The sequence below is a fragment of the Pelophylax lessonae genome (genome assembly GCF_965119305.1).
Source record: "Pelophylax lessonae genome assembly, chromosome: 4".
NCBI classification, from domain to species: domain Eukaryota; kingdom Metazoa; phylum Chordata; class Amphibia; order Anura; family Ranidae; genus Pelophylax; species Pelophylax lessonae.
The window spans coordinates 309,577,279-309,602,918 of record NC_138771.1 but is presented as its reverse complement, the minus strand read 5'-3'; the positions used below and the strand labels follow the sequence as shown (position 1 = coordinate 309,602,918).

The window sequence follows — 25,640 nt, the reverse complement described above, 5'->3', positions numbered from 1 at the left end:
TAAAATTGAATTTTTGATTTACCTTAAAATCAGTTTCTCTGATGTTCATTGTCAGACACAGCTTCAGCTCTTCATAACCGTTGGGTACTACTGCCCACCACAGGAGTAGGACATTAGGCAGAAAAAAAAAAAGTCTGGCTATGCCCATGGGCAGTCCCAGGGGGTATACTCCCTCTCTCTGCTATAGCCACTCAAGTTCAGTTACAAGCAGTGTCAGAAGAATTACAACTCCACAGAGGGATGGGTACTGTGTACGTCAATGAACATCACAGAAATGGATTTTACGGTAAGTCAAAAATCCCATTTCCTTTTTGGTTCATTGACAGCCACAGCTTCAGATCCTTGTAACTGTTGGGACCTCCCAAAGCAGTGTTAAACATGAGGGGTGGGAACAGAAAAAAAAAAGGCTAAACAGTAGCCAACAGGAGCTTAACAAGACTGGAAAAAAACAGTAAATCCTCAAAGAGGATCAGGTCCTCTCAACAGCAGCCTGCAAAACCTTGCGGCCGCAGATGCCAACATATTCACTTTATAAAAGACTTTGTGAAAGTGTGCACCCAGTGGCCGCCTTGCAAACCTGCGTCACTGACACCTGATGACTGAAAGCCCAGCCCAGGAGGCATTAAGCGCCTGAGTAGAATGCGCCTTAACAGGGAAAGGAGGAATCTGACCCTTGATGGAATAGGCCTGAATCACTGTCTGTCTGATCCATCTGGAACTGGTCGCAGAGGAAGCAGGCAACCCTTTATGAGGCCCATCCGTGAGCACAAAGAGAGAATCTGACTTCCCGAAAGACTCTGTAGCTGCCAGGTATCCCCTAATTGCCTGGAACACATCCAAGGCATGCAAGGCAATTGCCTTTGAATGTTTGGGCCTGGGACACAGGGAAAGAAACACAATGTCTTCATCCAAATGAAAAGCAGAGACAACCTTTGGAAGGGACGACGGACAGTAGCGAAGAACCAAAAGCACCAAATTGAGGTCCCAAGGCGGTAAAAAGAGCCCGCACTGGAGGAACCAAAATGTCAGACACCCTGAAGAAAGGTACATACCAGTGAGTGTGTGGCCAAAGGTCATTGGAAGAAGACCGCCAAAGCCGACACCTGGCCCTTGATGGTGCTCGAGGCCAATTTCTGTTCAACCCTCTGTTGAAGGAAGGTCAAGATCTGAGGTACAGAGAAGGAGCAAGGATAAACCCCAAGAGATTCCGACCAAGCAAAGTAGATTTCCTAGCTTTTAACAGTGTATGAATCAACCTCTACCTTTCAATACCCGGCGTTCAACAGCAAAGCCGTCAAAGCCAGCGACTGTAAGGCAGGATGGAAGATTGGTCCTTGGGACAGCAGATCCCCCCAAGAGGAAGCTTCCAAGGAACATCGGCGACCAGCCACACCAGATTGGCGTACCAAGCCTGGCGAGGCCAATCCAGAGCCACTAAGATGACCAGAATCTCTTCTGCCTTGACCCTGCGTAGAAATCTTGGCAGAAGCTTGAGGAGGGAAAGCGTAAATCAGACGATACTGGCCCCATGGGACCACCAGCACGTCTGTGGCGTGCGCCAGAGGATCCCTTGACCGAGCCACAAACTGTTGCCTCTTTCTTTTGAGCCGAGATGCCAGCAGATCCACCTCAGTGATGCCCCACCGGAGTCACAACTGATGAAACACCTCCGGATGAAGGGACCACTCCCCTTAGTCGAACGCCTGCCGACTGAGGTAATCCACCTGCCAGTTTTCCACTCCAGGAATGTGTATAGCGGAGAGGGTTGGAGGGAACCGTTCTGCCCACCTTAGAATGCTGGCTACCTCCAGACCCGCCAGAACACTTCTTGTGCCCCCTTGGGAATTGACATAAGAGACAGCCCTGTCGTTGTCCAATTGAATGCGCACTGGAAAACCCTAAAGACGATCCGTCCAACGGTCCAGAAACAGTCTGATCGCTCGGAGTTCCAAGACATTGATCAGTCGTCTGGACTCTTCCAGCATCCAGTTCCCCTGAGCAGAATGCTTGCCAAGGATGCCTCCCCAGCCAGACAGGCTGGCATCCGCGGTGAACACTGTCCAATTCAAGTGGAGGAAGGATTTGCCCAGCCGAAGCGTCGGAGAACGAAGCTACCGTATCAGGGACTCCCTCGTTCCCTGGCTCAGCCAGATCTGGTTGTCCAAAGACTGCGGAGTCCTGTCCCATTTGGCCAGAAACTTCCTTTGCAGGGACCTTGTATGGAACTGTGCAAAGGGAACCGCCTCGAAGGTATCCACCATCAGGCCCAGCACCCGCATGCAAGTCCAGAGGGATGACCATCTGTTGGACAGCAGGAGACAAATTGCAGCCTGCAATTTCTGGAGTTTGTCCAGAGGAAGGAGATCTCTGCCTAAGGCAGAGTCCACAGTCAGGCTCAGATAGTCCAGCTTTGTGGACGGAACCAGGACAGACTTCTGAAATTCAGAATCCAACCAAACTCCTGCAGAGTTTGTATTGTGATCTCCAGGTTTTCCACCAGAGCAGAAGGTGACTCCGCTCTCAGAAGGAGATCGTCCAAGTAGCCCAGTACCCCAACCCTCCATTGGCGTAGCAAAGCTAGCACCGGGGCTAACACTTTTGTGAAGACATGAGGAGAGACCAAAGGATAACGCCACAAACTTATAATGCTTCTCTCCCACAGCAAAGCAGAGGAAGCGCTGGTGACTGGAAAATATTGGAATGTGAAGGTAAGCATCCCCGATGTCGATAGAGGCATCCATCTTCAAGGCGGCGCCCCCCATCGGCAGCATAGCGCCCTGCCCCCATCCCAGGAGGTGGACCAGACCACCCAAACAGCCCCAACATATGTAGAGAGGAAGGGGGGGTAGGATGGGGGACAGAATACAAGGGGGGGGATGCCTGACAGGAAATAGGGGAACCCAGGGGTCCGACCTTTCCAAGGAGGGGCCCACATCCACCCCAAAACCCTCCAGGGGGAGAGAGGGGACAGTTACTCAACCATACCAGGAGGGCACTTCTCCAGACAGAACCCTTCTCTTTTGAAATGGGGGGAGGCTATCGGCCAGGAGGAACGCTGCGACTCAGGCTGAGACCCGGTCGAATGCGACCTCACTAGTCATTTAACACGCAGGCTAGCCCCCATCCAGTGGGGCTGTCGCAGTCCACCTAGCGCAGAGCTGAAGTCTGCATGCGCGCTGGCCAGACTGGGGTGACCACTTGATCTAGATTATCCAGCCCGTCACCCAGTCCGGTAGTTGATTGTAGATCTCTCAGGAAAAATCCAAGAGAAAAATTTCTATCTAAATAAAAACAATTGCCAGGACCAAAGATCCCAGCAAAGAACTAGGCCCTTACTCCTGAAGATCTGAAGCCGTGTCCATCAATGAATGAAAGAGAAATACCATTTTTCAGCTAGTGATTCAATTAACAACAAATGCTCAACAGATTCCCCTTTAATGGACTGGAACATGCTCTTTACAGGAATGACTCGTCGCTGTAGTCCCTGGAGGTGTTCGACAAACATTTCACACAGAGGAAAAAAAAACAAAAAACTCTAAAATGTTTTTAATTTATATCTGGAATAAATTATTTTCTTGAATATAGTCCAGTTGGGACATACAGAATACTAGTGACAAGAAGGCATCTAAGCAGGTAGACCAGTCACTATATATTGCCTTTATTACACTAAAGGGGTTGGAATTAACCAGGACCCCTTAATCCCAAAGCGAGATACCACAATACACTCTTCCAGCTGGATCTGCTGAAAATCCTTTTCATCTCAAAGCAAGGACAGCTGCCAACTTTTCTCCTTTGGTCTTTTAGAAAGCAACAACGAAAAAAAAAAATATATAGTACAATTAAAAAAAGAAAAAAAAAAAAAAGAGAAACTGCTTTATACAAAGTGAGGAAGGTAATTCCTCTTGTTCCTCAAACAGAAATGACAGAAGTTGTGCTCCCGCAGAACCTGTTAGAGGCATGATGTAAGTGTTTACTCCACAGAGACGGTCCTCCTTAACTGAGGTGGAAAGGCATGCAAGGCTCTGCACACCCCTATGCAGACAATCTGATCACACGTCACTTTGGAAATGCCAAATGGGACCCCTGCAACAAACTCCCTGCTGTGTTAGATTTGTCTTCATCCCCTTCCAATGGGGAAATCAGTCCACTGCTGCATGCTACCTTCCCCTCCTTCCTTAGGCGAGGCCTGGATCCAAAGTCAGTAGCAGCAGTTAAAAAACAAAAATAATGATGTCAAGAGAATTCATATCTCTTTCATCCCTACCTGCTTTTTTTTTTTTTTTCTTTTTCTTCTGCCCCAAATTTCCTTGGGGGGGATAAAAATAAATCTCTGTTATTCGTCCGTTAGATCCTGTACAAAGAGAAGTTGTGAGCGGCCAAGTCCAGCCTCCTGAAGGGTCGGAGGCACAGGGGCTTCCTCACTGGGAAGGCACGGCAACACCCTACGAGGAAAATTTGCCACTATCTGGAACTGCTCTGGGGTCTCTTTCAGAGAGAAAAGAAAATCGTAAATCACCTGGAAAAAAAATACAATACTAAAAATTAGTCATAGAAGTCAAGAAATGTAAAACCAGAAACAAATACCATTCTGTGTAGAAACAGAAGCTTTCCACTGTCATCTGCACATTTGTTATTTGTTGCTGTTGCACACAAGACTTTACAACCCGTCTTCCCCACTATCATAGCACAAGCACATTTGGTCATAAGCAAAATTAACTTATCAGTGTTTTTGGTTTGTTGGCAAAAATTCACACAAACACTTGTACAATATACAACAATCGTGCTGCGCTAGAAGTAACCAGTGTATCTTAATAAATGAAAAATAAAAAATTGAAAAGAAAAAGATAATAGTCCCAAAAAAGGCCAAATGTGTGAGGAAAATGGGATATAAAAGAATCTTTCCAATCCAAGATACACAACACTCAGGTGTACCTCCACAAACCCTGTGGACCCTTTGTATGGAAAGAAAACTATATAGATTGATATACCTCCTGTAAAAAGGACCAGCTGCTCCACCAATGGTCACCTTGATGTCAGATGTGATGAAAAGTGCAGGAAGGATCTTATGCTCGTGAGGTCACCAAGTACCCTTAAACCAGGAAGCAGTTGGATCGGATCCCGGGATTGGAATTTTAATATTCAAGCCCTGCTTGTTTTTTTAATATTGCGAGTGGCTAGTCTTAGGCCCCTTTCAGATCTGCCTGTCAGTTTTTTTGGCGGATCTAAACGGTCACCCCATGCATCTCTATGGGGCATCGGATGTCAGCTGAGATATGTCCGCTGACATCCGATCCGTCAAATCTGGACAGATGGAAACCCTATTTTCCATCCGTCCAGCGGATGGGATCAGATGAGAACAGACGGTCCATTCCCATCCGATTCCCCCATAGAGATGCATGGGGACCTGACAGCTCTGTCTCCGCACACAGCGCGGAGACACAGCTGTCATCCTCCTGCTCAGCGGGGGATTGGCGGATCGATCCCCCGCTGACAGGCTCCGTGTGTAAAAGGGCCCTTAAATTTATCAATAAATTGTGTATAAGATTTTACACTATGTGGGTCTTCTCGGTTCTTTTTTTTTTTTAATACTTTGATGGAACATCTCATGTTGCTGGTCAGGAGACTCTGGTGGAGAAACTGGTCATTTTACAGATGGTATTATCAATCTATATAGCCTTCATGACTCTTTCCATACAAAGGGTCTAAATCTTCAGGTAAGAGTCCTTTTTGTCTAAGGTGGTGCATTTTGGATTGGAAAGGTCCTTTTACATCCCATTTCTTCACATATTTGGACTTATTTGGGACTATTATCTCTCTTTTCAATTTTTTATTTATTATGATGCACTTGTTTTAAATAACACTGAATACTTTTAGCACGGCAATATTGTTTTAAATAATGGTTTACAATTTGTCTGATTGTTCTTGCGAGCGAGCTGCTATTTTTAGATCTGCCAGCAGGATATCTGTATGTGCACAACTTGTACAGTGTAAAACTCAATGACTTGGCAGGAAATGAACCCAGGAGCTTTAGGGATGCAGGAGAAGAGTGCTAGCTATTATGCGGACTCATTCTTGGAAACAGAAATATGGCACAGGGTGTATCTTGCAGAAAGCAAAGGCATATCTATCACAGATGTAAGACAATTAGGCCTGCATAGAAATTAAATCAAAGCAGAGCATTCCCCACATCAACCAGATTCAATCCATCGGTTTCATTATGGATTTATTCATTAATTTTATTTTAGTACAAATATTTATTTCGTACTGACAGTTTACACAGTGCTCTACATACACTGTACATTGACATCAGTCCCGCCCTCAAGAGCCTTCAATCAGCGGTTCCTATCTCACATACTAGGGACAATTTAGATAGAAGCAATTAATCTACCAGAATGTCTTTGGTGTGTGCGAGGACCCAGAGGAAACGCACGCAGACAAAAGGAAACATGCAAAACTCCATGCAGTGTCCAGATTGAGCTTCGAACTGAGGACCCCACTGCTGCAAGGCACATGTGCTAACCACTAAACCACTTTGCTGTCTTAGAGTGATCAATGTGAAAATTAGTGCATCACTGGAAATGGCAAACTTACTGATAGGGACTGTGTGAAGAGAAACCTCCGCTCCACTCTGGTATCATTTGGCATCTTAAAAATGATTTTCACACCATCGGGATGGTCCGGCTGTGGTTCTACAGGAAGACACTCAGACCTGCGTTCCTTTTCTTCTTGCAGCGTCTGCAGAACAGGTCACAAAAGCAAAACTTGAGATAAATATTTTAGTAATTGAGACTGATCCATTACTTAGTCCAGGGGTCTCCAAACTTTCTAAACAAAAAAAAAAAACAAAAAGGGGCAGTTTACAGTCCTTCAGACATTAGGGGGCTGGAGTGGCCACTGAAAATAGAAAGTGCCACAGTGTCAGTGAGAGGAAAAAAATTAGAGTGTCAGTAGGAGGAGGAATAGTGCCTCGTTGCTGGTGTCAGTGGGAGGAATAGTGCCCCGTTGCTACCAGATCATATAAACTGTATGTGGACAGAAACAGGTGTAAGGTAAACCTATACAGTAGGAGGTACACAAAAATCTTTCCAAAGCTATATCAGAACCCCCAACTTTTATCATATTGTGAGACATGGGAAAGGGCAGAGAGACATAAAGGAGAACTGGAGTAACCACGCTAGAAATGACAGGTCTCTGATCATTATGAGATTGCATACTAAAAGTTTGAAATGAACTTGAAACTTGAAATAAAATGTGGTACAAATACCACCATTAAAGAAGCTTTAAGCTTCCAATTCTCAGGTAAAAAGAATAAAAAGTAAATTAGCTGTACATTGTTAGTGTCAGTTTATGATCATTACCCTTTTCTTCCTCTCCTCTGCCAGCTGCCTGAGCTGTGCCTCCTCCTCCTCTCTTCTCTTTTGCTCTTGCTTCTCCCTCTTCTTCCGTTCCTTCTCCTGATCAGCTCTCAGGGAGGCTAGGTATGCTTCATCCTGTTGCTGCCTCAGTACCTGAGTCTGGTTTCTCTCCTCCCTGAAAATGAAACAAACCATTATAAAATGTCCCTTTCTATCCAAGGGCTTTTCTATTCATACAGTTGATGTCCATCATCCTTTTTAACAGATAGAAAATGCATGATGGCTGCAGCCACTGCAAGTCAAAAAAGCAGACTGAACATGGAGAGAAAACTTCTGTAACCACACCTTAACACTTGTAGATTTGATAGTGTAACTTTACATGAACATGTTTGATGTGTTTATGCCACACTAATAAAAAGTTTTAGTAAGCAATTTAAGTGCATTGAACATGTATGATGAGGCCGCATCAAATTCAAAGCACTTTAAAGCCATATAGCCACATGCTAATCCGGTATTTTACAATCACTGTTTTTTTTTATTACATCCTGCAGTATAAACTAGGATTACCTGGTTTTACTGCTGTCTGTGCTGTTACGGTGTTTTTCTTAATCTGTTGGGCTAGCAGTAAAAACGAAGTGAGGGGAAATCTCCCAAATGAGGACAAAGATAGCAACAAACAGAGGTACTCACCCTTCTCCAAATCAGTACTAAGAAAGGTTTTAGTTAGGTGATGTTGGTAAATTGTACACTGGTCATGGATGGACACATTGGGGTTGATTTACTGAAGGTACATTGGAGAGTGAGCACTCTGTTGAGTTCAGTTGCACCAGAGATTAGTAAAAGAGGGGAAGCTTGGCAAACATCCATCATCCAATCATGTGCAAGCAAAAATGCTGTATTTTTAATTTTCCTTGCAGGTGATTAGGTATTCATTGTAAAGTGAAACGTTACCTCATTTACTAAACTCTGGAGCAACTGCACTTACAAAGTGCAGTCTACTATCCTTTAGTAAATCAACCCCATTGCTCGTCAATGCCAAATACAATATATATTTTTGCCCTTAAAATCAACAGGTTACAATTAAAACCAACCTATTGCATTCATTCTCTGTAAGAGAACTTCCTCAAAGATTTCCAGCAAAAAAAAATGTTGATGTTTTATCCTCACCGTTCCAGTCTCTCAGACACCAAGTAGGTCTGGTTGGCATCCATAATGAAAGTCAGTTGGTTAATTAGGTCCTGGGGTTGAATTAAACCTTCCAGCCTTCCCACCACAGTCATTCTGCGGTCTTTTAGCGTTATCATGGCTAAGAATGGGTAAGTGTTCTCACGTAGGGCCTGGGAAACTAAAAAAACAAAAACTTAAGTTCCGAAAATTCCCACATTATACACAATGCAAACATTTTGCAATGTGATACACTCACCTCTGAATCCCTCTGGCTTGTTAGTAGAGCATGCCCAAAATAGCATTCTGCTGTTGATGAACTGAGACACCTCTGATGTGCACAAGGTGTTCCTATAATAGGAAAAAAAAAAATGTACCTGATCACAAAGCCTTCAGGCTGAAACAGTTCAGGTCCGATCCTGGTGATTTACGCAATTTATGGAATGGCACATATGTTAGGACAAGTTAAATGATTAAAACCCTAGTATAAGCTTCAAGTGGTTGAGAAGGCCATTTTTTTTTTTTTTTTTAAAAAACAAACATGTTTTACTTACCTGCTCTGTGCAATGGTTTTGATCCTCCTTTCCACCAGGAAATAGCCTCAACAACCCAGAAGTGGACTGTTCTCTGATGACCTCACATCTAGAGCAGGGATAAGGGCTTGATGACAGGAACAGTCCACCGCACAAAACTGGTAGACCATGGGGGGATGGTGGGTCTGGATGGAAGGAGCTGCAAGGAACGGTCTTATGCAGGGAGGATCAGTGACCAACCCTACTGCATTTTTTTGCCAAAAGTTGGCCTTTTATTGCATAGAATTAAAGAAGACAAAACACCTTCTGCCTTTAAAATCACTTCAACATATTTCAGTTCACCAGTTTGAGATCTGGATTTGTTTAAACTTTGACTAAATGCAGAACACACAGGGAAGCATGTGTACTCCGACAACCAGCACTGTGTGCAGTGATGCTTTCTCTATTTCTCCATGTGACGCCAAAGAACTAAAGGGTGGATCGTGTCAATGCACATGGCACTATTTAAAAAAGCAAACACGCTTCCCTGCTTTTTCTACAGTATATTAAATCATCTGTCTCGTACTGTGAAAGTCTTCTGTCTGTATAGCGGTCTCTTGTAATATACACTTCTCACAGGAAACAAGTTTTTTCACTTTACAGTATTCTCATGTAATGTTCCAGCGGTCTCTTGTGATGTGCACCTCTCAGTGAACATATCCATCTCTAGTAACAGGACTACTTCTTCCAACCATAATCTAATACAGCAGTCACTCTTACAATGCATTACTCTCTGGTAGAAAAAAAAAAAAAAAAAAAACAATGCAACGTGCAACAGAGTCTTGTAATATAAGAGATTATTGCGTTACCAGACAAGAGGCACAAAGCAGTTCTGTCATTACACGGCAATGATTAAAGTGGGTCTGGTGAAAAAGCTGTGATGGTTGAGTAGCAGGTACAAGCAAAAGCAGGTTTCAAAACAAAACTTTGGGCGAAATTGTAGGACATGTGTACAGGTTAGATATGTAGAAGACGACATACTTAGGTCTATAACAGGCAAACAATAGTGTAGAGAATGAGGCCCACCTGCAAAACTCATCAGAATCCTGATGATCCTCCCCATGCAGATAGACCAGCAAAAACCGTAGCTCCTGTTTGGCATCATTAAGAGCCTGCCAAAAGAACAAGACAACACTGTTAAATAGTGAAATACGAGCAATATCAGAATAGGTCCTTATCAGGAATACTATTAGGAGTACAACTAGACAGAAATGTTTTTATTTCACATGTAAAGACATCATAACAAGGACACTGGTCAGTGAATGGAATAAATTATGAGTTAGCAAACCGCTAATGGCATAAAGTACATTCTGAACAGGAAGGTGGAGGTATGTAGTGTGAAATAAATATGTAATATGCATAATGCCTTATTTCTTACAGATGATAAAATGTTACATAGCCATTCTGTAAAACAGTCAGGAACAAAAAAAGTTCACACACTGCTGTGTATCAGTGACCGCTAGAGTACATTTTCCTGGTTTTGATGCTGTAAAAGGAATAACAGTTAAAAGTAAAAAATGTTAAGGCATCACCATTCCCCCTCACCCCCCCCCCCCTCTTTATATACTTACCTGAGCCATCATTCGAATCAGAGTTGTGCACGTCTGCAGCTATTTCCCCTCACTTTTGGGTCTCACTGGCTTTCCTGGGGCACCAAGAGCCACTGGCTGCCGCTGTTGTCAATCAAAGCCAGTGATGAGGGGGGAGCAGGTTTGAGTACCGCTTTCTGTGTCAATGGATGCAGCAGTGGAGCACGGGAGAGAGCACACACAAGTACCCCAAAGGGAAGCCATGGGAGGCTTTCCATGGGGGCACTGGACAGAGAAAAGGGGCCAGGAGCGCTGGCGGACGACCCGAGGAGGTTCTGGGCCGCTCTGTGCAATTCCAAAAAATGTTTTTTTTAAATAACAAAGCACTCAAAGACTTATTTCCCCCCCCCCTTATAGTTTCTGGGCAGGTTTACTTTGTGGCTATACAGAAAGGGCTCAAAAAGACACATTTGGTAAATTAGCCTCACAGTGCGCACATCAAGTTCTGCAACATTTAAATGTACCAGGGGTGCTGTATTATACAAATTACTTAATTTCTAAAGTCAGAGCTATGGCCACCTTATCCCACTTTTTTGATTAGCGAGGCTGACCATCATAGTGATGGACCGATAGAGAAGTTCTCACTTTATAACCTTTATATTTACTACAATTTGCTTTAAGCAGAAATTACATTTAAATTAGTCTGGACAATTATGCGTTACCTGGCTATAGGTCCCCTGGTAAAACACAGGGTGTGTTCTGCCATACTTCTCTTCAAACATCTGTATAAATGAGACTATGTCCCCCACGGGGTCAGTAACTCGGCTACGTGGGTCTGGTCGAATGAAACGAAGAGCAAACCTAAAATTTAAAATACACAATTTTTGTACAGATTCTCCCTATATAATGGATTATAAAGAAAATATAAACAACTTACCTAAATATATCAAGTAGTGTATAATAGGTAATGCGGAATGGAAGCATGATCAGGTAGTAACCCCAGCCCAGAAGCCCCTAAAAAACAAAAAACACAACTGTATTACATAGTTCACATTTATAAAAGCGTCTGAAACTTAAGGCTTCAGTATTGCCTATAAAAGCAATAAGGTTTGTACATTCACTATACCAGTGAAGACAGAAAAATAAATTGGTACATGCGATTGGTTCCTCTGGGAACACATACAGTCCTATTTCAAACAGTTTGAAGGTTATTTTTCCCTACTCACCCTAGGCTGTGGCCGGGACACCACATAACTGTATACTCTATGGTCAGCTGTATTCACTTGCAGAGGCCGGTTGGGAGTTGTGTTAAAGACACTAGGAACACCCTCCTGTTCATTCAGCCTGTCCTGGACAGCTGCCTAAAAAAATCAGATAAACCAAGTTTAATATCATTATACCAAGCCCTATTTTTTCCTTAACCTAATTACATGCACATACCTCTATATTCCAGTTGTGCTGTTGCAAAGTTTGGCGGCATTGATCCATTGACTCTATTCCTGTCAAGTCCTGGAAAAAGAAAGGAGGGGAAAAAGGTTTCAGATTAAATTAAATACAACAAGCATGACAGCAAGGCAAATTGAAGCAATATGGGATCTGGAGGTTAATTATGCCAGGACCCAAAAATCCTAGGTGCCAGCTCACTTTGGCAAGTACTAGAATCCCGAGTCATGCTGTCCACAAATGAATGATTGTTATGTGTGTTTTTCAGGCACTTTCCTGCCACAAAATCTGTCCTTGAGCTTCTTCCTCCACTCTTTAATAGGAGCTGGGGTTTTCATTGGTTTAAAGCAGACACACAGGTCTAGAAGGATTCTCCAGCTGCCGGTCAGGGGGGTCCCAGCAGTAAAGCTAGCATAAAACTGCTCCTGCAGGCAAATTTTGAGCTGCAGATGGCTCTGGCAGACCCATCCAGCTCAACAAACTGAGTGAAAAATCAACTAATTACTTCAGCCACTAAACATTGGGACTTTTAATATTTCAAATATTACACCCTGCCACATATAACATCTCACACACGTGTATATATATATATATATATATATATATATATATATATATATATATATATATATATATACACACACACACACAAATATATATATATATGTACATACATACACATACATACACACATATATATATATATATATATATATATATATATATATATATACATACATACATACACATACACACACACACACACAGTACCGACCAGAAGTTTGGACACACCTTATCATTCAAAGAGTTTTCTTTATTTTCATGACTATGAGTCACACTTCAAGAGGTAGTCACCTGAAATGGTCTTCTAACAGTCTTGAAGGAGTTCCCAGACATGCTTAGCACTTGTTGGCCCTTTTGCCTTCACTCTGCGGTCCAGCTCACCCCAAACCATCTCGATTGGGTTCAGGTCCGGTGACTGGAGGCCAGGTCATCTGGCGCAGCACCCCATCACTCTCCTTCTTGGTCAAATAGCCCTTACACAGCCTGGAGGGGTGTTTGGGGTCATTGTCCTGTTGAAAAATAAATGATGGTCCAACTAAAACGCAAACCGGATGGAATAGCATGCCGCTGCAAGATGCTGTGGTAGCCATGCTGGTTCAGTATGCCTTCAATTTTGAATAAATCCCCAACAGTGTCACCAGCAAAGCACCCCCACACCATCACACCTCCTCCTCCATGCTTCACGGTGGGAGCCAGGCATGTGTGGTCCATCCGTTCACCTTTTCTGCGTCGCACTAAGACACGGTGGTTGGAACCAAAGATCTCAAATTTGGACTCATCAGACCAAAGCACAGATTTCCACTGGTCTAATGTCCGTTCCTTATGTTCTTTAGCCCAAACAAGTCTCTTCTGCTTGTTGCCTTTTTTTATTAGTGGTTTCCTAGCAGATATTCTACCATGAAGGCCTGATTCACACAGTCTCCTCTTAACAGTTGTTCTAGAGATGTGTCTGCTGCTAGAACTCCGTGTGCCATTGACCTGCAATTTCTGAGGCTGGTGACTCGGATGAACTTATCCTCCGCAGCAGAGGTGACTTTTGGTCTTCCTTTCCTGGGGCGGTCCGCATGCGAGCCAGTTTCTTTGTAGCGCTTGATGGTTTTTGTGACTGCACTTGGGGACACTTTCAAAGTTTTCCCAATTTTTCGGACTGACTGACCTTCATTTCTTAAAGTAATGATGCCACTCGTTCTCCTGTACTTAGAATTTGTATTATGGCAAGAAAAAAGCAGCTAACAGTCTATTCAGTAGGACTATCAGCTGTGTATCCACTTGACTTCTGCACAACACAACTGATGGTCTCAACCCCATTTATAAGGCAAGAAATCACACTTATTAAACCTGACAGGGCACACCTGTGAAGTGAAAACCATTTCAGGTGACTTCCTCTTGAAGTGTGACTCTACAATCTTCATAGTCATGAAAATAAAGAAAACTCTTTGAACGAGAAGGTGTGTCCAAACTTTTGGTCTGTACTGTATATATATATATACATATTATATATATATATATATATATATATACATACATACATACACATATATACACACACACACACACATATAATATATATTACATACACACATATATACATACACAAATACAGTTTATTGAAAATGTTTTTACATCATATGAATCCTTGCTAAATTAGAAACATGTCTTCTCTACCACATATGCATTTTTGTATGTTGTTACCATAAACCCCATTATTTTTTGGGGGGGCAGAGGGGGTGTATGAAAAAAATTCAGAATGTAATCCTAATTATTTTTAGAAATCTTCGGCGCATGCTTGTTTGCTGACTTTTTAGGCACCCTAGCTATCTGGGTCCTTAATACAATTATTTCTATAAATACAATTTAATACGCATAAAATACTCAGTGTGCAAAACAATCTGATGTGCGAAAGATTCAATCTTAGAGAATGTTTTATTCACCAGAATGTTGTGTCAATTTACTGTAAGGGCTCTTTCACATGGGCGTTCCGTATGTGCGTATATCACCCCATCCGTTTGCGGGTGATATACGGACATAATGCATGTCAATGGGATTGCGGATGTCAGCGGATGAGCATCCGCTGACATCCGATTTGTGTCCTTTCAGTTCTGTTCCGTTTTTTGAAACGGAACCCTATTTTTCTTCCGTTAAAAAAACGTAACGGGTGTAAAATCGGATGTCAGCGGTGTCATCCGCTGACATCCGCAATCCCCATAGACATACATTATGTCCGTATATCATCCGCAAACAGATGGGATGATATGCGGACATACGGAGCGGATGACACAAGTGTCATCTGTGTCCGCGAAAAAAAAAAAAAAAGTGCCACAGCAGAAAAAGAAATCGGAGCGGCCGTGTGAAAGAGCTCTAAATCACCAATAAAAAAAGTACATCATTAAAATACCTGTCCCGTTATGATTCCCAAACATAGAAAGGACTATAGTGTATACAGGTTCAGTGAAAAAAATAAAAATGAATGCCTTCTATTGTGTGAAGGTGACAGGTGCATTCAAGCAGACCTGGCAGCTGTCATATGGACTCCTCAACCTCAAAGCTGAAGAGCTTCTAATTTCCAAATCACTATTCAACAGCTTCATCAGTCGGTATCACATTACCATACTCTACCTTTAAAAGAAAAATTTTTTATGCATACATTTTTCTAATTAGATACTCTTGGTCAGAGGAACAATATAGTTGTCTGTAAAAAGCAATTCAAGCTTTTCTGTATCTTCGACTGTATTAAATTAGAAAAACAAAAATACAAAAGTGGCAGGCACCATAAGGTTCCTACTTTCTTATGCTGCATTAGCCTTCCCCTTTATGCAGTCATTTAAGAACACATGAGCCTACAAACAGCCAATCACCTGTGAGCTTTGTTTGGTCTTGACTTTCAGAAAGTCAAAACTTGCAAACATTTTGTTGGGGGCTTAAAAGAGACTGGGTGACAAGTAAGTGCCTCCCCCTCTAAATATAGTGTAATTTTAATGTCCAAAAAATGGCTTGTTGGCAAAAGTAAACTGAAAAAAAAAAAAAACTCATTTTCCTACAAAAAAAAAAAAAAAAGAATGCTAAATACCTTGCTTAGATGCTTTTTAGAGGTCACATGGCCACACAGCCTCCGTTTATCGCTGTTCTCTAAAGCAGGGGGCGTGTTTGTGTGTATCAAGCAACTGTCACACACAGCAGCTCCTCCTCCTTGCTTGGAATTACAGGGTGCCGTCTATGAAAGCCTGTCCCTCCCATAATCAATTGGCCACCACGAATTTCTGAGGGTAGTGTCGGCTGCGGGAACAGATGGGGGATCCACCTGGACAAGTGTGAACCTAGCCTTAGTTCTTCCTAACCTCTTTATTCAGGGCTTGGCAAATCCCAGCTCCAAGCACAAAGAGTCCCCTTTGAGAGAGCTCAGCTTGCAGGTGTATCTGAAAATTATTACAGAGAAATGTGGCTTTGTCAGAGTTCCTGTCCGGAAGCCACATGGGTTAGTGACGTTACCGCTTGGATGTGGAGCCGGGAGACGTCAGTCCCGGACCCAGTGTTATTGGACCCTTACTTGTAAAGCAACGCGTTGGCATTTTTAAATGCTTTTTATACACAAATAAAATGGGAGTAATTTACCTCAGGAGTGGTTGAGTAATATGTGAATGTTAGAACATACTACACTATATGCGGACATTTATTTCATATACGTACAGCGGAGTGTATGGAGATACAACCAGCTGAGGTAGGCAGATGCATCTTGGAGCCATACTTTGTGGATGAGACCAGATGATCGTTATACTTATAGAAGGATTGTGGCTTTAAAAGCCTGTTTGATTCGTAGTAATTTACAGATGCACTTGCAAGGTGAGTGAGCATTTCAGCTGGTGGTGGAGCACCTGTGTGGCAGTGAAGCACACAGTTTATAAGGGTGAAGAGCCCTCAACACTTGCACTATTTTTCTTTATGTTTTTAGATATAAACTGCAGACTATTTACAGTTGAGCTCATAAGTTTACATACCCTGGCAGAATTTATGATTTCTTGGCCATTTTTCAGAGTATGAATGATAACACAAAAACTTTTCTTTCACTAAGGCTACATTCACACCTGAGCGTAGCGTTTTTCGCGCGTTTTTTACGGCGTTTTTTACCGCGATTTTTGTGCAGGCGTTTTTAGATTGAATAGAGATCAATGGAAAACGCCTGTAATCTGCCCAAAAAGAAGCTCATGTACTTTTTTGAGCGTTGGGCGTTTTGTATACAGCGTCAAAACGCTCAGATGTGAACAGGGGCCATTGAAATGAATAGGATTTGTCTTGTTGGGCGTTTTGAGAGCTGATCCTAGAGCAGAAAAACGCCCCAAAAACGCCCCAAAACGCCTAGATGTGAACGGAGCCTTATGGTTAGTGTTTGGCTGAAGCTATTTATTATCAATCAACTGTGTTTACTCTTTTTAAATCATAATGACAACAGAAACTACCCAAATGACCCTGATCAAAAGTTTACATACCCCAGTTTTTAATACCGTGTATTGCCCCATTTAACATCAATGAAAGCTTGAAGTCTTTTGTGGTATTTGTGGATGAGGCTCTTCATCTTCTCAGATGGTAAAGCTGCCCATTCTTCCTGGCAAAAAGCCTCTAGTTCCTGTAAATTCTTCGACTGTCTTGTATGAACTGTATGTTTAAGATCTCCCCCGGGTGGCTCAATGATATTGAGGTCAGGAAACTGAGATGACCACTCCATAACCTTCACTTTATTCTGCTGTAGCCAATGGCAGGTCAACTTGGCCCTGTGTTTAGGATCATTGTCATGTTGGAATGTCCATGTAAGTCCAATGCGCAGTTTCTGGGCTGATGAATACAAATTTTCCTCCAGTATTTTTTGATAACATACTGAATTCATCTTGCCATCAATTCTGACCAAATTTCCTGTGCCTTTGTAGCTCACAAATCCCCAAAACATCAGTTATCCACCTCCATGTTTCACAGTAGGAATGGTGTACCTTTCATCATAGGCCTTGTTGACTCCTCTCCAAATGTAGTGTTCTTGGCTGTGGCCAAAAAGCTCAATTTTGGTCTCATCACTCCAAATGACTTTGTGCCAAAAGGTTTGAGGCTTGTCTCTGTGCTGTTTGGCGTATTGTAAGTGGGATACTTTGTGGCATTTGCATAGTAATGGCGTTCTTCTGAAGACTCAACCACACAGCCCATCTTTCTTCAAGTGCCTCCTTATTGTGCATCTTCAAACAGCCACACCACATGTTTTCAGAGAGTCCTTTATTTCACCTGAAGTTATTTGTGGGTTTTTCTTTGCATCCCGAACAATTTTCCTGGCAGTTGTGGATGAAATTTTAGTTGGTCCACCTGACCGTGGTTCGGTTTCAGCAGAACCCCTCATTTTCCACTTCTCAATTAGAGTTGATGTTGATTGGCAGTCTCAATTCCTTGGATATCTTTTTATATCCCTTCCCTGTTTTATACAGTTCAACTACCTTTTCCCGCAGATCCTTTGACCGTTCTTTTGCTTTCCCCAAGACTCAGAATCCAGAAACGTCAGTGCAGCACTGGATGAAAGATGCAAGGGTCTGTCAGGAGTCCAGAAACTCATTGACCTTTTATATAAACCACACTAATTACAAGAAAACAGATCACAGATAAGGAAGGTTTAATAGCCATTCAAAGCCCTTTGTGTCAACTTGCGTGCATGTTATCAGGCCAAAATCACCAGGGTATGTAAACTTTTGATCAGGGTCATTTGGGTAGTTTTTGTTGTCATTATGATTTAAAAAGAGTAAACAGTTGATCGATAATAAATTGCTTCAGCCAAACACTAACCATGAGTGCAAGAAAAGTTTTTGTGTTATCATTCATATTCTCGGAAAAATGGCCAAGAAATCATAAATTCTGCCAGGGTATGTAAACTTATGAGAACAACAGTAGAAGCTTTTTCAGTGAAGCCCATAGTTTTTAAGGGTGAATGTCCCTAAACACCGACACTGGTGTTTTTTTTTTTTTTAGTTTTTTTCCGTTTTAACTGTAGAACATAGTTTATGAAGAAGTGCTACCTTCAATTTATTGCTGTTTTTAATGTTCTGGAAATGTTTTAGGTCATTAAGTATATAAGGTGTTGATGTCATGAATATGTTGATATAAAAGATTTTCTATTTTAGGTTTAGGCACCTATAATAATGTTCACTTATTACCAAAGGAGGGTCATATAGTTAAAGCAGCTCAGATATACACCTTTTTTTCCAATCAGCACTTATCATTGTGGGAACACAATTTGTATTTGCAGCAGCTTAGAAGTCAATTTAAATTAGGTCACTGTATTTTATCACTTTGGCAGCGTGCAGCACCATTTCTCTTTAGTTTCCCTTGACGGGCTCAGACTGGGGTCTGGGCAGCCTGAGAGCCCCCTGCCCACTGGACAGCCGGTGTGACCACATATAGGCCTGTACACACGATAAGAAAATCAGAAGTAAAATTTTGTCCGACGAACGTTCTATCGATTTTCGGATAGTTAGTATAGTGTTTTTGACAGCCAATAACAAATTTTCGTACGACAAAAGCCGAAGGTGCATGCTATAAAATTTTTATCGTACGTGAACACAACATTCGATTTTCGTTTAATTAGTACATTTTTTCATCTGAAAAAACCGTAAGAGCAAGACTAGACATGCTCAGATATGAAAGTACATACAAAACAATTCAACACATTACATCGCTTCTGAAGTTGAATTTTCATATGAAAGTACCCTCTTCCCTTTCGATATAAGACTAGCATGCAACAAAAACAGACAATTTTGTCCGATAATCTGATCGTGTGTACGAAGCTTTACAGTGCACATCAATGCTGCTTGATCAGTGCAACACCATCAGCGCCCATTAATGCAGCACCATCAGTGCAGCCTCATCACCGCACATGAGTGAAGAAAAAAAAAAAAAATTTCCAAAATTATATGGGAGGTTTTTTTTTTTTTAACAAAATTTGGTTTTGCACAGAGCAGACTCGATCCTCTACTTGGGTCCCCCCTGGGAGTGCTCCTGGCTCTTCTCCCCTGCTAAATGCCCAATAGGAAGCCTTTACCTCTGGGGCACTCGTGTGTGCTCGCTCCCGAGCCACTTCAATGCAACTACAAGGCACAGAGTGCCACTCCACCCCTCTTCCTCTTAATTGGCTGTGATTGACGAAAGCGGGAGCCATTGGCTGTGTCTCAACCAATGAGGAGGGAGAGACCGGGGAGAGCCGAGGCTCTCATGCTAATCACTGGATCAAGATGGGGTTCAGGTAAAAAATACGGGAGGTGATGCACACTGGTTTTTTACCTTCATAAACAAAATGCACAAACATAAAAAACCTTCAACCTTTAGAAGCACTTTAAGGTAAAAAATGTTTAAGCATTAGAACCACTTTAAGGCCTCATGCACACTGGACGTTATAAACACACCAGTAGCTTTAGGCCAGGATCACACAAGCTGCGGCCGCGGCTCACATCAGGGGGTCCGGTGCTTCCCTGTTCTCCATTTCAGGTGCGAATCAGGCCAGAATTATTTACCTGAATTCGGACCTGAAAGTGAGCCAAAGACGCACAGAACCCTTTTCAAGTGTGGACTGTGTCTGCCCTGAAGCTGTGTGAAGCGGCTCCATTGCAGTCACACTCTGTCATGTGAATTGAATGCAAGGAAAGTGTGAACCCAGCCTTCGCTTTAGAACGCCATGTTAAAAATGTGAGTTTTGCCACATTTGACAGCGTTTTTTAGCAAAAGCTATACTTCCACAAAAGCTTACGGCTCAAAAACACACAAATGCCAAATAGTAGGGATGCACCGAAATGAAATTCTTGGCCGAAGCCGAAGCCGAATAATAATGAAATGCTTGGCCGAAGGCCGAATACCGAACGCGGTGTTTCGCATTTTTTCCATTTATTTTGCCAATTTTTAGGGGGCACGCTGATGGGCACATTTTATGTTAGGGGGCACGCTGATGGGCAATTTTATGTTAGGGGGCACTCTGATGGGCAAAACAAAACATTTAAATCAGTGTTGCTCTTAACATAAAATATGCCCATTAGCGTGCCCCTTAAAATAAAATATGCCCATTAGAGTGCCCCTTAACATAAAATATGCTCATCAGAGTGCCCCTTAACATAAAATATGCTCATCAGCATGTCCCTTAGCATAAAATAAGGGGCACGCTGATGGCCACATTTTATGTCAAGGGAGCACTCTGTTGGGCACATTTTTTTTCCTTTTTTTTTTTTTTTTTAAGGGGCACTTTATAGGGCACTCTAATGTAATGAGCATGGCAAGTGGCAACAACATATGGCAGTCTGCACACTAATGCTTGTGCAGCTGCCAGCTACCGTATTCTCCCCCAAATGTGCTCAGCTCCACATCACATACCTGAACTGCAGCCAGAGCCAAAAGCCGCGAACAGGGGGGCGGGGCGTGGACCTAGTGTGAAGGAGCCGCAGTCAGGAGCAGGAGGCGGGACGCGCGCGTGACATCACACCCCCTACTCGCGGCCGGACAGGACACCCGCGGCGTGTGAGAAGGGAGCCGCGAGCCGCAATGAGGAAGGTGAGCGGTCAGGGCGGAAGCTGACATTGTTCGGCTCAAAATTATTCGGCCTTTTGACTTATTCGGCCGAACGCCAAAAGTGCTATTTTCTCTATTTTCGGCCGAATAATGTTCGGCCGCCGAATATTCGGTGCATCCCTACCAAATAGATGGAGTTTTCAGCTGAAAAAACATCCTCTTCAGAACCCACTAGTTCTGGGGGGGGGTTCCAGCCAGAAAATGCCCCTGTCAAAAAATGGACACATAGGATAACATTTCGTTTTTTTTTCCGTTTATTCATTCATATTTTCAGTAGCAGCTTTTTCACAGATCAGCGCACCCCCTTCACATACACATAGGATAACATGCTGGGGAGTTTACTGGCTGCAGAAAAAAAAAATGCCTGAAGCCAAAAACAGCAGCTGTAAAAACATCCCGTGTGCATGAGGCTTTAGGAGTATTTTGTGTGAACCCAGAGTCTCTTCATTAACCCCTTGGAGCCTAAGCCTTTTCTGACACTTGTTGCTTACAAGTTAAAATCAGTATTTTCTTGCTAGAAAATTACTTGGAACCCCCAAACATATACATATACATATATATATATATATATATATATATATACACACACACACACACATACATACATACACGGTATTTGCGCAGCGGTCTTTCAAATGCAATTTTTTGGGAAGAAATACAATTTAATGAATTTAAAAACAGTAAAGTTAGCCCAATTTTTTTATAGAATGTGAAAGATGATGCTGTGCCAAGATAGATATCTAACATGTCACGCTTTAAAATTGCACACACTCGTGCAATGGCGACAAACTTGGTACTTAATATTCTCCATAGGCGACCCTTTAAAAATGTTTAATGATTATCTGTTTAGAGTTACAGAGGAGGTCCTGTGCTAGAATTATTGCTCTCGCTCTAATGATTGCGGTGATCTCACGCGTGGTGTGAACAGCGTTTACATATGCAAGCGCGACTTGCGCATGCATTCGCTTCTGCGTGTGAGCATGGAGAGGTGGGCACTTTCATTTTTTGCAATTATTTTATTTTTACACTTAATTTAAAAAAATAAATGTTTTGATCACTTAACTTTTATTGCTGTCACAAAAATGTAAACATCCCTTGTGGCAGTAATGGGCAGTGATAAGTGCTCTTTATGGCGAGATATGGGGTCTAAAAGACCCCTGATCCATCCTTTGCACTTAAAAGCATTCAAAAATGTCAAGTTTGACTGTTTTAAATGCTGTCTTTTTTTTTTTTTTTTTTTTAATCTGGCGTCTTTAAGGCACCATTACCCGGAAGTGATGTCATGTCCAGGTTTTTACATCGGAGACACGATCAGAGTCAAATTTGGCTTTGTTCAGGTCTTCGATCAGCCGGCAGATGTATCGGCTGGTCGCTCGGGTCTCCCGGTGGGACGGGAGGTGGCAGGACGACGCCTCCCTCCCACTCCCTGTACTGACAGCCGAGCGGCTGCTGAGCCGCATCGGTTGTCATTACAAGAAAAGTGGACTGTCGGCTCTAAACAGTACTGCGGTGATGCCTCTAGCTGCAGGCAACACCCTGAAGACAAGGCTGCATATTTGCATTCCGTTGGCACAAAAGGATTAACCAACACTGCCTTTGCTAAGCAAACAGCCTCTAGTAGCCAAATCAACCCTCCTGCCTCCACCTGGTGTCATTCAACTATCAAATGCCAGAGTCTATACTACCCACTGAAGCTTTGACAACTAAATGAGAAGCCTGGGGCATATTGCATGTGGGGGCAGTACTTAACCACAACTTGGAGAAAAGGCGAGGCTAGGAACCACATAGCTAAACAAGGATTAATCTGAAGGCTAACAAAGACAAATGGTGCTAAAACTATCTCCATGCATTTCAGCAAGATTACGTTTAGGTATTTTAAAGGCTAGGTTCAATTTCAAGTGTACAGTGGATATAAAAAGTCCACACCCCCCCTATTAAAATGTCAGGTTTCTGTGATGTAAAAAAATGAGACAAAAGATAAATCATTTCAGAACTTTCAACCTTTGATGTGACCCACAAGCTGTACAACTCAGGTGAACAACAAACTGAAATATTTTAGGTTGAAGCAAGTAAAAATAAAATAATATGGTTGCATAACCAAACATACATAACACCATACATAACACCCTTCAACTATTACTTTGTTGAAGCACCTTTTGATGTTATTACAGCACTCAATCTTTTTATGAGTCTATCAGCATGGCATATCTTGACTTGTCAATAGTTGCCCACTCTTCTTTGCAAAAACACCCTCGCAATCTGACAGATTTGGAGTATCTCCTGTGCACAGCCCTCTTCAGATCACCCCACAGATTTTCAATCGGATTCAGGTCTGGACTCTGGCTGGGCCATTCCAAAATTATAATCTTCTTCTGGCAAAGCCATTCCTTTGATTTGGAGGTATTCTTTGGGTCGTTGTCATGCTGAAAGATGAAGTTTCTCTTCATGTTCAGCTTTCTAGCAGAAGCCTGAAGGTTTTGTGCCAATATTGACTAGTATTTGGAACTGTTCATAATTTCCGCTACCTTGACAAAGGACCCTGTACCAGCTGCAGGAAAACCACCCCAAAGCATGATACTACCACCACCATGCTTCACTGTGGGTATGGTGTTCTTTTGATGATGTGCAGTGTTGTTTTTGCGCCAAACATATCTTTTCGAATTATGGCCAAAAAGTTCAAATTGGTTTCATCAGACCTTAAGACATTTTCCCACATGCTTTTGGGAGACTTTAGGTGCGTTTTCCATTGATTTTTTTCGTTCGATTTTTGTTCATTTACATCCTAGCTGTTTAAAAGGGGAATTACAAAAAACGTAATCAACAATAACTATTTTAAATCCTTATGCTGCTAGCATTAGTAAATGGATAGGAAGGTATATTTACTTGGTTTAACTGTTTTTTGCTTAAATTTTTTAGTTGCCTCCTGGTTTCTGGCCTAGGCCCAAATGATATACATCCCAGGAGTCTTCACAGCGTTTTTCTCAACTAGGAACAAAGTCCTGGGGGCATGCCTGAGCTAAGAGCAGATGGATTCCAGGTATAGTGAATGCTACAAGAATAATCTGCCCTTATTCAAGATAGCCGCAGAAAGAAATGCTGGGGGGTGTTTTTCAAAGTGGTTTCTCAGCATTGTAAAGCATCTATGGATGGATGGGTGAGTTTGCTGTGAATATTCAAATGATTTAAGCAGTGTTTTAAGTTTGTGGTGCTCAGATATCGTTAAGTTCTACTTTAAGTAGAGTGCTCGTTAAATTGAAAAACAAACCTTTGATTAATCCCATGGTAGCAACTTTACTGATAGCAGTGACACAACATTGTCATGCCCTGTGAATGTGTAGAATTGTCACTCACAAAGAGGGCTTTCCCTCAGACTACAAGTGACGTTTTGGAGGTTCTGTGTGCCTGGACATTGAGCAGCGAGTTCAGCCCTAACCTCGTCTTCTGGACAGACCATATTTGTCAATCAGAGAACTCCACCTCTCTTATCTGCAAGGAATTTGCCCCTGGGTAATGCCTTTTAGGGACCATTTCACACATGATGTCCATTTTTCTATCCATTCATTGACCGATGAAAAATGGACATCAATGCATCTCTATGGAAAACAGTGTACATATGCATCCGTCATCATTTATTTATTTATTTTTTTTTTAAACTGATCAAAGCTCTATTTTTCTTCTGTTAAAAAAAACGGATCGGACGAAAAAAAGATGTAAACTGACAAATGGTCAGTTTTTCCATTGGTAGTGAATGGGATGAAAAACGGATGAAAAACGGATGAATACTTCATCCATTTTGATGTGACTAAACTGATGAAATGAACGGTCCGCATATGTAAAAGCAGCTTAAATGTTGTCGCTTTTAAAAAGGAATAGGACTGTGCTTCACATGAAGTACCCCGGAATGACACTGCTAATGTATGCACAGGGAACAGGAAATAAGAGAAAGGGATGGCAGAAGAAAGGCAGCATTCAGTAAATAAAAAGCCATTTTTTTTTTATTTCTATCTGCCTTTGTTAAGCGGTGATATAGTGTTGATTTCATACAAGCTCAGAAAATGTATTCATTTTAGATCTCCGTTAATCTCTTAATAATTATAGGTTTTAAGCCAAACAGCAGATAATAAAACCATGCTGCCTACCAACATATTCCAATGAATTGCTGATGAGTACATTAGTTATACTGCTAGTGACAATTTGAGGTATGCAGCTATGTCAATGACTAGCATGTCTGATGTGTTCTATACTATTTGTATACAGTTATATCACAATACTCATAGAAGAACTTGTTATTGGACTCCACTGGCCCTAATAGACATACAGCTGTAAAAGTATTAGAATTTAGACCCGTATATGGCCACAGCACCTAATCAGGTCATTGCAAAGCAGGGCAAGAACAACTCTGTTCCTGTAAGCCAATAGGAGCTTCTTGGGTTTCATACGTC

At 42.2% G+C, this 25,640-nt stretch overlaps 1 protein-coding gene across 1 annotated transcript in view; it reads right to left on the bottom strand.

The window, feature by feature from the left end:
- Positions 1–3,531: 3,531 nt before the first annotated feature.
- FAF2 (Fas associated factor family member 2) overlaps positions 3,532–25,640 on the bottom strand; it is a 32,381-nt gene continuing 10,272 nt past the window's right edge. Inside the window, exons 2-11 of the mRNA XM_082253368.1 lie at positions 12,061–12,129; positions 11,847–11,981; positions 11,558–11,634; positions 11,343–11,481; positions 10,118–10,203; positions 8,779–8,870; positions 8,523–8,700; positions 7,359–7,530; positions 6,592–6,735; positions 3,532–4,516 (exon numbers count right to left, since the gene is read on the bottom strand). Coding sequence (XP_082109494.1) covers positions 4,334–4,516; positions 6,592–6,735; positions 7,359–7,530; positions 8,523–8,700; positions 8,779–8,870; positions 10,118–10,203; positions 11,343–11,481; positions 11,558–11,634; positions 11,847–11,981; positions 12,061–12,129 — 1,275 coding nt within the window. The 3' untranslated portion in view covers positions 3,532–4,333. The remainder of the gene's footprint in view (positions 4,517–6,591; positions 6,736–7,358; positions 7,531–8,522; positions 8,701–8,778; positions 8,871–10,117; positions 10,204–11,342; positions 11,482–11,557; positions 11,635–11,846; positions 11,982–12,060; positions 12,130–25,640) is intronic.